Here is an 11,510-nt window from a genome sequence, read left to right on the forward strand (position 1 = left end):
CGCCGGGGGGGGCCCCCCGGGGCCCGGGGCCCCCCCCCCCGGCGGGGCCCCCCCCCGCCCCCCCCCCCCCCCCCCCCCCCCCCCCCCGGCTCCGGTGCCCATTTCCAGGACCTCGGAGGTCCGCAGTCTCCGCAGTGTCCGCGGAGTCCAAGAGCACCAGCGCGCTGTGCAGGTCGTGCAGGTCCCAGCGCCCGACCTCTCTGCGGGGGTTCCCCGCGCCCCGCTCGGTGTGGGGGGCAGTAGGACCCAGGGGCCGGGTGAGAGCCCGCAGAGGGAGGGGCGGGAGCCGGGGCGGTCTGGGGGAGGTCTTTGGGTTTTTTTGGCGGAGCCGGGGCGCCCTCCGGAAGCTTTTCCAACTTTCCAGAAGTTTCTCGGGACGGGCGGGAGGAGGGGAACGCCATATATAGACCTGGGGAGCCGGGAGCGGCGGAGAGTGGAATCCGTCCGCGGCTCCAGTGGGACTCTCGTCCGGCGCCAGCCCGCCCGGCCCAGGTGAGGGCGAGGGCCGGCCTGCGCGCCGCGGGCGCTATGGGGGTGCTCCGGGGAGTGAGAGGGGGCGGGAGGCCCCGGGGGAAGGGTTGGGGCTCAACCCAGAGCCCGCAAACCGGAGTCCCTGGCACCTTGGGAGCTGCTGGAGCGTTTGGGATCGGGAGCCTGGGGGTGGATGGTGATGGCTGAGTGAGCCTGTAGGGCTAGGGTGGGGCGGGGAGTCGGGCACTGGGAGGCTCGGAAAAAGTGCGGGGTTCCACAGAAGTGTGGGGCAGGGGTGGTGATGGCAGAGAGGAAACAGTGAGGCTGGGAGCCAGGATGCCGAGACTCGCCCCTGTGCAGAAACCAGAAGGGAGGAGATGGGGTCTGGGGCCCTTTCCAGTAGGGGTAGGAAGCCAGGCCAGCTTTGCAGTTAAGGGCGCCTCCGCCTCTGGGGCTGGGGCCCAGGGGACAGCAGGGGTGGGTGGACCAGCCTCCTGACGGGTTTGGTGGGGGTGGGGGAGGGGTGCATCTGAGCCTCCTGAAAGTAGGGTGGTAGGAAAGGAGGTGAAATAGTCTAGGCTTTTCCCCGGGCGGGGGGTGTCTTGGGGTCCCTACAGTTTGGGAGGAGTCACCAACGGTGGCTCCCTTTCTGATCAGCAGCCTGCATGTGTAGATGTTGGCAGCTAAAGGAGTAACTTGACCAGCACCATCTCCCCCACCTCCCTCCAGAAAGGGGGTGAGGAATCTGCAGGGTCCTTATCCCCCCACCCAGGACGGGAGGGTTAGCTGACTAGAAGGCTTTGAGTCACCCGCTCTTAACTCTGTCCACTGCCGCCTGGTTCTTGGAGTAACTGCAGGGTTAAGGCTACTACTTCCAAAGGCCAGGGTACCCTGCCCCCAGCCCAGGGACATTCCTGAGGTGGCTGGAGTGGAGGAAGAATAAAACCACTTCCAGCATGGCCAGGAGGCCCGGCCCCTCCTCTTCCCGGTTTCCAGCAGGTCCCTCTGGGCTCTAGGGCCCGGATGGAGGCTGGAGGCCAGAGGAAAATTAGGGGGCCTTGGTTCCCTGGAAGTCTCTGGCTGGTACCACACCCTCCTATCCTCAGATGGTTCATCTGCCCATCCCCCCTTCCTGAGGCCTCCCGAGCCACTCCTTTTGTCTCTGGTCACCGGGATTCCCTGCAGAAATGTTTTTTTTTTTTTTTTTTCCTCCCTGTGTAACAGGATACCCCATCCAGGCTTCCTCAGGGGCTCTGTGGGTGCTTCTGGGAGGAAGGAGCCCTGAGCGGGGAGGCCCAACCCCCACAGATCCTGTGGGACCTGGGGTGGCTCCCTGCCCCTCTCTGGCCTCAGTTGCTCCCACTGCACAGTGTGGCAGACAGCCTCCAAAGTCCCTGTGGATCTGGGACTGGGTAAGCCTCCTTTGTGCCACGGGCAGTGTAGCCAGGGTCCCGTTCGGGGTTTGGGCCTTCCAGGCCCCCCCTCACCACCACCCACCCCAGCTCTGCCCTATCCCACTCTCCTCACTCTTCTGTTTTGTTTCAGAATGAAAAAGGCAGGCATTGACCTCCCTCTGAGGCAGTTTCAAGGTACTTTAGACTCCCTCAAGTGTTTGAGATCCTCTCTGGTGGACCCCCGAGAATTTGCTTCCCTTCCCCTCTTACAGAAACCCGGAATCCAGTCTCAGCTGAGTCTGGCTAGCTGTGGGCACAGCCCTCGGCTCTCTGAGCGTGTATTTTTCATGTCCTTTGTGGGACTGTGAATCGTCTAACCGTGGCCTCAGGGCTGGGATTTCTCTTTGGCAACGTAGGCCGGGCTGCAGGAGGCTGCCTTGCTTGCCGTGACTTGTCTTCCTCTGTGACTGCTGCCGGGATAACAGGGCGGCCCTCTCCACAGCCACGCATCTCCCTGGGGAGCCAGATGGGCAGACTCAAAGCCAAGGCCAGAGAGGCTCTGGGGCACCCCCTGGGACCTGAACCCAGACCTCCTGCTTCCCAGGCTGGAAGCCCCCCTCTGCCGGCGGATGGAGATAATTCTGTTTCCAGCCTGCCACGTCACCGGGAGCGGGAGCAGGAGTGGGAGCGGGAGTGGGAGCGGGAGCGCAGCTGTGTGGCTGTCTGAGGAATCCCCAACTAGTCATTTGGAGCTTTCTTGCAAGGCCCCTCCCAGTCCTTTGAAGTTCTGGTTGGCTGTGGGTGGGGGCTGTCAAGATGGTGTCTGCCGCGTGGCAGGGCTGTGAGCTGGGCTCCTTGACTTTCCCAATGGGCCGCTAGTGGCCTCTGCCCGGGGTCTGTGCTCTGGCATCAGCTGTATGAACTAGAGGTGACGTTTGAATAGAGTGGCCCTATGCCTGTTGTCCTGGCGTAATAATTAGTAGCTCTCCATTTCATTTTCTTAGGTATCCTTGTTTGTACAATATTCCTATGGTCGTTATGCCTTTGAGGCTCCAGGCCTGGTGGGGAAGGAGCTCGGGCTGGGAGGAAGGCGGCCTGGGCCCTGGGATATATCACCTCCCCAGTCTGGACTCTGGGTAGGGTACAGGTCTCTCTGTGCCTTGCCTCGTCCTCCCACCCCTCTCCCCATGCATCCTTTGCTTCCCCTTTACACTGCACCTTCAAAGAGGTGGCAGCCCAGGGAGGGGGGACCTGCCTGGGTTCACAGGGTAGCTGTAGCAGTGGGGTCTTCCCAGAAACCCGGTGCTCCTGCAGGCAGGCCGAAGTCCTGAGAGTCTTCCACCAGGATTCTGAATTTTCAGACTTTCTTGAGGACCGCGAGATGAGATCTGCCAGAGCAGTGGGATCCCAGCCTCCACTAGAGTCCTTCCAACCCTTCCCTTTGCCCTGTCATCTCCTCTTCTGTCCTGCATGAAAGTGGGGGGGAAGTGTTCCATGGGGAGAGACTGTCCTGATTGGAGGCCCCAGGGAGGGGAGTGAGGCTTGTTTTAGGGGCCACTGCTACCACTGTGATTTGGGAAGGGTCTTGAGGGCCACCCTGAAGCCCTAGAGCAGAGGGCCTGGGTGGCAGCAACTGTCAGATGGGAGGGCAAATGGAACGTGAGGTGGACCCGGCTTCCTGCAGACACACATCTGGCCAGCCTCCGGTGAAGGGGAGGGGGTGTCATTGCTCCACTGAGCTGTGACTTACCCCTCCTCCAGTATCCTTCCTCTCAGGAAACCTGTCCCCCACTCAGCTTGTGTCCTTGGATTTCCCCTTCACGCCAGGGACTGGGGAGGGCTGGGCAGGCCTGTCCCTGCTAGGACACAGGCCTTGGGCATGGAGACCTAGGCCCCGACAGCTTGGAAAATGGGGACCGAGGCCGAGAGAGGAGGGGACACACACTCAAGGTCACCCATGGGGCGACAGAGTGGAGCATCTGGGCTCCCCCACTTAATGAGTGAGCTAACCAGTGACTCATTAACATCCCAGGGCAGAAGGAAAGGCATGGGGTGGGGGAGGAGCAGGCCTTCAGCCTGTCCCGACAGGACATCCTTTGCCCAGGCAGCTGGGCTTCATGCAGACCCTCAGTCCATCCGCCACTTTTTTCTACTGGAAAAGGGGCCTGGGGTGGTATGAGATGAGAGCTAATTTTTATGCAAACTGAGGACCCTAAGTCTGGCCAAATGGCCCTGGTTTCTGTTCGTTCCGAACAGCTGAGGCCTATTGTGTGCTAGGCCCTGGAGATACACGGGGAAACCAGACTGGCTAGATTTCCTGTCCTTTTGGAGGTCACAGACTAGTTAGGCATGGAGATAATGCATAATAAACTCATAAGACTCAGTGTTGTCAGTTCAGTGTAAGAAATCAATAGGGAGGAGATGGTGACTTGCTAGAAACCCTGTTTTGGATAAGGAGCTCAGAGAAGGCCTTAGAGAGAGTGGGCCGACTAAGACCTCGGATCTGGGCAGCTTTGAGTTAGGGCTGGGTTCCCCAGAACTCAGGGCTCTCTTGCTCCCATCTGCAGGGGACTTGGTGGCTGCCAGTAGGCTGGGGATGGTCGTCGGGTAGGAACACCCAGGGTTTCAGGGCCACCCTGTCTGCAGCCCTCACAGGTCCTCCGTGGTGCATCCAATCCGCCTCCCCGCCATGCGCTTGCTCCTGCTCATCAGCACCTGCTGCCTCCTGGCCGTGGCCCTGGCCGCCGAGGTGAAGAAGCCGGCGGCCGCGGCGGCCCCCGGCACAGCGGAGAAGCTGAGCCCCAAAGCGGCCACGCTGGCTGAGCGCAGTGCCGGCCTGGCCTTCAGCCTGTACCAGGCCATGGCCAAGGACCAGGCGGTGGAGAACATCCTGCTGTCGCCCGTGGTGGTGGCCTCGTCGCTGGGGCTCGTGTCGCTGGGGGGCAAGGCCGCCACGGCGTCCCAGGCCAAGGCGGTGCTGAGCGCCGAGCAGCTGCGGGACGAGGAGGTGCACGCGGGCCTGGGCGAGCTGCTGCGGGCGCTCAGCAACAGCACGGCGCGCAACGTGACCTGGAAGCTGGGCAGCCGCCTGTACGGGCCCAGCTCCGTGAGCTTCGCCGAGGACTTCGTGCGCAGCAGCAAGCAGCACTACAACTGCGAGCACTCCAAGATCAACTTCCGCGACAAGCGCAGCGCCCTGCAGTCCATCAACGAGTGGGCCGCGCAGACCACCGACGGCAAGCTGCCCGAGGTCACCAAGGACGTGGAGCGGACGGATGGCGCGCTGCTGGTCAATGCCATGTTCTTCAAGCGTGAGTCCGGAGGGGAGGGGCTGCCGCTCAGCACGTGGTGCCTAAATGCCTGACAGGTGTCAGGGCGGAGGGCGGTCGCAGCGGTGGCTGAGCTGGGGGTCCTCCTTCGGAAGGAATTCCCTGTCAAGTGGAAAGAGCCAGGCCCTGACTGTAGAGAGCCCTAGCTTCCGGCAGCATGTCCTGGGGCCAGCACCCCGGTTCCCCAAAGCTGGGAGCATGTACTCTGGGGGCTGGGTGCTCAGAGGGGGAGGTGGGCTGCAGCTGAGCCCCAAAGACTGGAACGAAGGCCTGTGGCAGAGAGAGAAATCCAGGGGGTGCAGTCGGGGGTGTGTGTCCCAAGTGGGGGGGCCTGTTTCTGACCCTGTGTTCTGCTTCCCACTACAGCGCACTGGGACGAGAAGTTCCACCACAAGATGGTGGACAACCGAGGCTTCATGGTGACCCGTTCCTATACCGTGGGTGTTACGATGATGCACCGCACAGGTGGGTGCCTGCGGAGCCGTGGGCCGAGCTGGGGGTGTGGGGGTGCTTGGGGCCTGGCCTGTCCCCAGCCCAGCATGCCCAGCGGCCTCTCTGCTCTCCTCCCAGGCCTCTACAACTACTACGACGACGAGAAGGAGAAGCTGCAGATCGTGGAGATGCCCCTGGCCCACAAGCTCTCCAGCCTCATCATTCTCATGCCGCACCACGTGGAGCCCCTGGAGCGCCTGGAGAAGCTGCTGACCAGGGAGCAGCTGAAGACCTGGATGGGGAAGATGCAGAAGAAGGCTGTCGCCATCTCCCTGCCCAAGGGTGTGGTGGAGGTGACCCACGACCTGCAGGTGAGGGGGGCCCCACTTGGAGGCTGCAGGGCCTGGAGGAGAGGGGTGCTTGGGGCACCCATTCATCAGCTCCGCACGTCTGTCCTGAGTCTCTGTGGGTGGGTGTCCAGGCAGGACTGGGCACTGCTCGGGGAGGAGATAGGGGACCTGCCCCTGGGAACATGATGATGACCTCGGTAGCTAAATACAATTGGGCGCCTGCTGATGCTAGACGCTCTTCTGAGCACCTCACGTGTGTTAAACTTTTAATGCTCAAAATAGCTCTGGTAGGTAGGACTATCAAGCTCTTTACAGATGAGGAAACGGAGTCTCAGGAAGGTTAAACAGCTTATCCAGAGTCACACAGACGGTAGCTCAGGGGTCTGGCACCAGGCCGCCCCGATCTTGTGCTGTGCCGCCTCGGAGAGTCTGAGGTGCCCCCAGTGGGGGGCTGTTCGAGCCGACGGTCGACCCCCGCGCAGCAGTAAGACCAACAATGGCCGTCAGCCGTGCGGCACTAGCCATGACTGGAACCCGAATCCGTGCGCTCAGTAGTATTGTCCCCTCATGACCACCCTGGGTCTCCCGAAGCCGGGGCTTGCTGAGGCCACCCTGGCTAGTCAGTGGTGGGGCTGCAGTTAGCCCTCAGGGTGAAAACTCAGGGTGGCCTTTTTGTCAGTCGGGAGAGACTTTTGTACCTGCTCCAAAGGGGAAGCTTTTATCTCTGTCCTGCCTTGGATGCCGGGAAGGGTTCCTTGGCAAGCTTCTCCCTCACAGAATTCACTCAGACTCACTGCTGCCGCCGTGGACAGAAAGCTTGAGATGAAATGGGGCGTGGGCTCCACACCACAGGCTCGTGGCACTTGTGCGGGATTGAGCTGCGCTTTCCAGACGGGCGCCATCCCTGTGTCCTGGGCCTGTCCCAGGCCGTTCCCAGCTCCTCCTCCTGCAGTCGCTGCTATCTGACTCCATTGTCCCCTTTTTTCTCCCCTGTCTTCCTGGAATCCTGGGTGGACACACCAGGCCAGGGGGTACACTGGGGAAATGTGATGCGTGTGACTCGTATAGGGTTACTGGGACTGGAATTGCTGTCTCGGGAACCCCTGACCCTCAGGACCCCGGATCAGGTGCCCGTTTGGCCCTGCTGGGGAGGTGGGCTGTTCTGCAGAAGCCTGAACTCCGGGGCTGCTGGTGACTCAGGCGGCAGTCCTCCACGGCTGCGTCTTCCTCACTGAGAGCCAGGGAGGGTGTGGGACCCAGGCCCTGCCCTGGGAGAGCTCTGAGCCAGGGGCAGGAGACAGACAGGCCTAGACACGGAAACAGAGAGAGGCTCTGGTGCTGAGCCGCAGGGAGGCAGGGCTGCAGTCTTGGGGAGAGGGAAGGCTCCCTGGAAGACGGGGTGGTTAAAGCACCCCACCAGGATGTGGGTAGGCCATCGAGACACCGTTGTGGGTGCCGGTGGTTCATTGAGGCTGTTGGATAGGGAGTGGGGTGAGGCATGCTAAGGGGTGAGGCCGAGCTGCAAGCATAGCTCACGTATGAAAGAGCTTGTACTTGGCTTCCAGGGCCTCTGCAGAGCCACGGAAAGTGTGTGTGTTGGGGGTGGTGCATGTTTGCTGGGGGGGGGGGGTTTAATTTTTTATTATGGAAATATATAAAAATAGATCAGTGTAATGAGGCCTCATGTATTCATCACCCTGCTTCAACCATCATTAACTCATGACCAGTAACGATTTACCTATACGCACCCATTCCTCCCCCGTCAGATTATTTTGAAGCAAATCCCAGGCATGTATCACTCTGGACAGGTTTTAAGCCCCAAGGTTATATGGTCATAGCTATCCTTAGGTAAGTCTTTCTCACATTTTGAGTGTGCCAAGAATTACCTAGAGATTTTGTTAAAGAAGGTTCCCGGGTCCACCCCCAGAGATCGCAATTCAGTGGCTCTGGGAGGGGGTGGGTCAGGAAATGTGTGTTTTCTATAAGCTCCCAGGTGGTGCCCAAACTGGCTGCCCACGACCCCTACTTTGAGAAGCACTGACCCAGATTGCTCGCCAGGACCAGGGATAAATTCTGCCTTTTCCCCAAGCCTCAGTTTCCTCATCTTTGAAGTGGCGATTAGAAGCTCTTGGAAGGTTGTCGTGAGAGTGAGGAGGCAGTGGTCCGAAGGACCCACATCACGTCTAGCACACAGAAGGGGAGCAGGGGGGGAGCAGACAGGGTAGGAGGTGATGGGTGGTGTGAGCAGAGGGTGAGGGTCTAGGAGTCTTGCCCGTCGTGGCCTCACCTGGCACCCCCCCCTTGGTCCCACAGAAACACCTGGCTGGGCTGGGTCTGACCGAGGCCATCGACAAGAACAAGGCAGACCTGTCACGAATGTCAGGCAAGAAGGACCTGTACCTGGCCAGTGTGTTCCACGCCACCGCCTTCGAGTGGGACACAGAGGGCAACCCCTTCGACCAGGACATCTACGGGCGTGAGGAGCTGCGTAGCCCTAAGCTCTTCTATGCTGACCACCCCTTCATCTTCCTGGTTCGAGACACCCAGAGCGGCTCCCTGCTGTTCATTGGGCGCCTGGTCCGGCCCAAGGGTGACAAGATGCGAGACGAGCTGTAGGGCCCCGGGGTCACGGGATGGCAGGAGGCAGCCGAAGTCTCCTGAGACACATGGGTGCTATGGGTGGGGAGCTGAGGTACCGACCTTGGATGTTCCATGGGGTGGGGGTGGGGAAACAGAGCAGGCTTCCTGTGTGTCTGAGCAGATCTTCCCAGGCAGAATTCACTCTGCTTGGACGTGGGCCCCCAGATACCGTGATGGTGAGCCCAGACACCCCACATTCTGTGGGACCTGGGGCAGTCATTGTGTCCTGCCCTCAGAGTCCTGGGATTAAGCCTGCCTCAATCAGTGTTCATATTTATAGCCAAGTGCTTTCTCATCTGTGAGATGGAATCGAGCTAGGGGGGTTCAGCCCAGCCCTGTGGAGTGGGGGCCCTCTTTCCCTGACCCTACCATCACCTCAGCCCTCTCTCCAGCTCTATTCCAATCCTCTCCCAATTCCCGTCAACTCTAAAATGAGGTGCTGCAGCCCCTGGCCCAGGCACCCCCACAATGGCCCTGGCCCCAGAGAGGGGGATCAGGAACTAGCTCATGGGGGGGCTTGTGGGCAGACTCTGGTCAGGCATCATGGGGATGAACTTTTTTTTTCTCCTTTTGTAGTTGTTCAAAGTGGGGAGGGTGGGGGAAAATGAGCCTTTGTTGCTGTCAAACCAAGAACTTATTTGTACAATTTTTTTTTTTTCAATAAAACTTTTCCAGTGAAGTTTTTTTGGAGCATGGAGGGTGATTGGATCAGAGATTCCCAGGTCATTCTTCCCAGGGACAAGGGCTCCTTCTGTGGAGCCAGGGCCCATCTCGGGCCCTGAAGTGCCGGCAGGTGACTGCAGGCCTGGTCTACACCGACTCGGGAAATTTGGTTCCGGCTACCCTGGAGAGGTGGCTGCAGGGCTGGAATGGAAGTGCTGGGCCTGGAGCCCAGGGCGTTCCAGACTTGAACGCTGGCTGTCCAGTCTGTAACCCCCTAGCTTTCCACTTGAAGCTGGCCTCGTCCATATCCAGGGCCAGACTACAAGCTCGGGCTGCCTGACTGGGCAGGGCTTCGGCAGGAAGGAGCTGGTGGGAGCCTGGTTCTATTCGGGTTTGTAGCAGGAGAGTCCTCACACCCGTTCCCTCTCATGGTCCTTGGGGCTCCCGACACCATAGCTAGGGAGGGACAGGGTGGGGGGGATGCGCGGGACAGAAGACCCGTGGCAGAGGAGTGGAGGAAACTGGATTTGAGCCCCATCTCTGCTGCTTGCTGGCTGTGTGATCCTGGGCAGATCACTCCCTCTCTCTGGGCACCTCTCTGGCTTCCCTCTTCCAACAACTTTGCCCTGGGTTTATTGTCCAGGGAAGGAGTCCCTGCCTAGCTGGACAACACAGCTGGGGTCCTTCCACAATGTGAATGGGGGCTGCGGAAGGGCCAGTTGCCTCCCTCTTATTAGTACCACCACAGCATGTTAACACAGCTGTCAGAGCTCCGGGTCTGTCCTGTGCTGTGGGCCCAAGAAATTAGATCTCTGCTCTCAAGGGGCTTCATTTGCAGGTGGAAACTTAGAGTGACAAGTGGGCTCACTCCTCACTCTTGCAGTGATCATTCTGTTCCCAGACTTGCCACACGTATACCCTGCCTCAGGGCCTTTGCACTAGCCCTTCTTTCTGCCTGGCAAGTGGTTCTTTGCCAAGGGTGCTTTATTTGTCATCCAGAACTCAGCTTGAATGTCATTTGCTCATCAGGGCCTTCCCTGATAACCCAATATAAGCAGCTCCTCCCCTACCTCAGTTTCTGTACTATGTTTTCTCATTTTACTGACCCTTTAATGCTGTGAAATTTTCCACCTATTGACGCATTCACGGTCTGTCCCCACTGCTAGAGTGGAAGCCCCACCAGAGTAGAGACCATGTCTTGTTCACCCCTGTATGTCCTGCACCTGGATTCAGCATCATATACACGTAAGACACTAACGGATCTGCTGATTAAGTGAAGCAGCTGTGCTCAAGGGTGCAGGGGCTGTGGGAGCACAGAGGGAAGCCATGACTGCCATGGGGAGATAAGGAAGGCGCCCAGGAAGAGGGGACATACGGGCTGCCTTGAAGGGTGAGTTGGTATTTTTTTTTTTAAATTAGAATAATGATTTAAATATCAGCTGGTACTACCTTTGCATTTTGCTTCTAACATCATGTTTGTGCCAAATGCTGTGTTGGTCACTTGATATATATAATTTTATCCAAACCTCTTTGCAACTTGGCTAGGTGGGAATTATCCCTGTGTTAGTGGTGGGATGACCGAGGCCGAGGGAAGTTAAATAACCCGCCCGAGGCCCCACAGCACGGCCAGGGGGGTTGAGCTGGAATTGCTTCTGGTACTTTGGCTAGTTCTCCCTCCATGCCACCCAGGAAGGGCAGGAGAACTAGCCAGATTCTAATGGTGCGTAGCCCTCTTCCAGTCTATATATGTCATCCCACTTTCTCCCCACAATAGCCCAGTTAGGTGGGAAGTCATCCTAATCCTACAAGCACAGCTCAGAGATGGGCAGAGACTAGACGAGGACTCAGGACTCCTGGACCCAGAGTTCGGCCTGCAACAGCTCCCTCACCAGCTGGGAGCTCACAGTGAAAGAAACCAGGCCTGGGTGTGGGCGCCACCCCGATGACACAAAGGGGGCCCTGAGGCCCTGAGGCCACTGGCTGCCGGGAGGTGGTGAGAGGTCTGTGCTCCCGCCTCACAGTGAAGGGTGGAGTCGCTGGTGTGGAGGGTGGCAGAGGGGGACAGGTCAAGGGTGGGCTGGGGCCGGACACCAGGTCAGTGCCTCCAGTGGCCCATCCAGGTCCTGTGTGGAGCTTTCCAATGGAGGCCACTGGAGGGAGGTCATGTAATTCCCACCATGCTGCTTGTTAAAGTCACCGAGCGAGGACTCTGCTGAATTGTGGGGGTCCTG

General features: G+C 59.3%; 1 protein-coding gene across 2 annotated transcripts; it reads left to right on the top strand.

Annotated features, from left to right (window-relative positions):
• Positions 1 to 328: 328 nt before the first annotated feature.
• On the top strand, positions 329 to 9,295 carry SERPINH1 (serpin family H member 1). Of its 2 annotated transcripts, none has more exons than XM_021704611.1 (5): positions 329 to 492; positions 4,512 to 5,176; positions 5,561 to 5,659; positions 5,765 to 5,997; positions 8,290 to 9,295. In XM_021704611.1, the coding sequence occupies exons 2-5, from the start codon at positions 4,555 to 4,557 to the stop codon at positions 8,590 to 8,592; spliced, it is 1,257 nt and encodes a 418-aa protein (XP_021560286.1). In that variant the 5' UTR covers positions 329 to 492; positions 4,512 to 4,554; the 3' UTR covers positions 8,593 to 9,295. The 2 variants fall into 2 exon arrangements, with proteins under 2 accessions (XP_021560286.1, XP_021560287.1); XM_021704612.2 differs by lacking the exon at positions 329 to 492 and adding an exon at positions 2,020 to 2,060.
• The last annotated feature ends 2,215 nt before the right edge of the window (positions 9,296 to 11,510 follow it).

The sequence above is a fragment of the Neomonachus schauinslandi genome, chromosome 11 (genome assembly GCF_002201575.2).
Source record: "Neomonachus schauinslandi chromosome 11, ASM220157v2, whole genome shotgun sequence".
Taxonomy (NCBI): domain Eukaryota; kingdom Metazoa; phylum Chordata; class Mammalia; order Carnivora; family Phocidae; genus Neomonachus; species Neomonachus schauinslandi.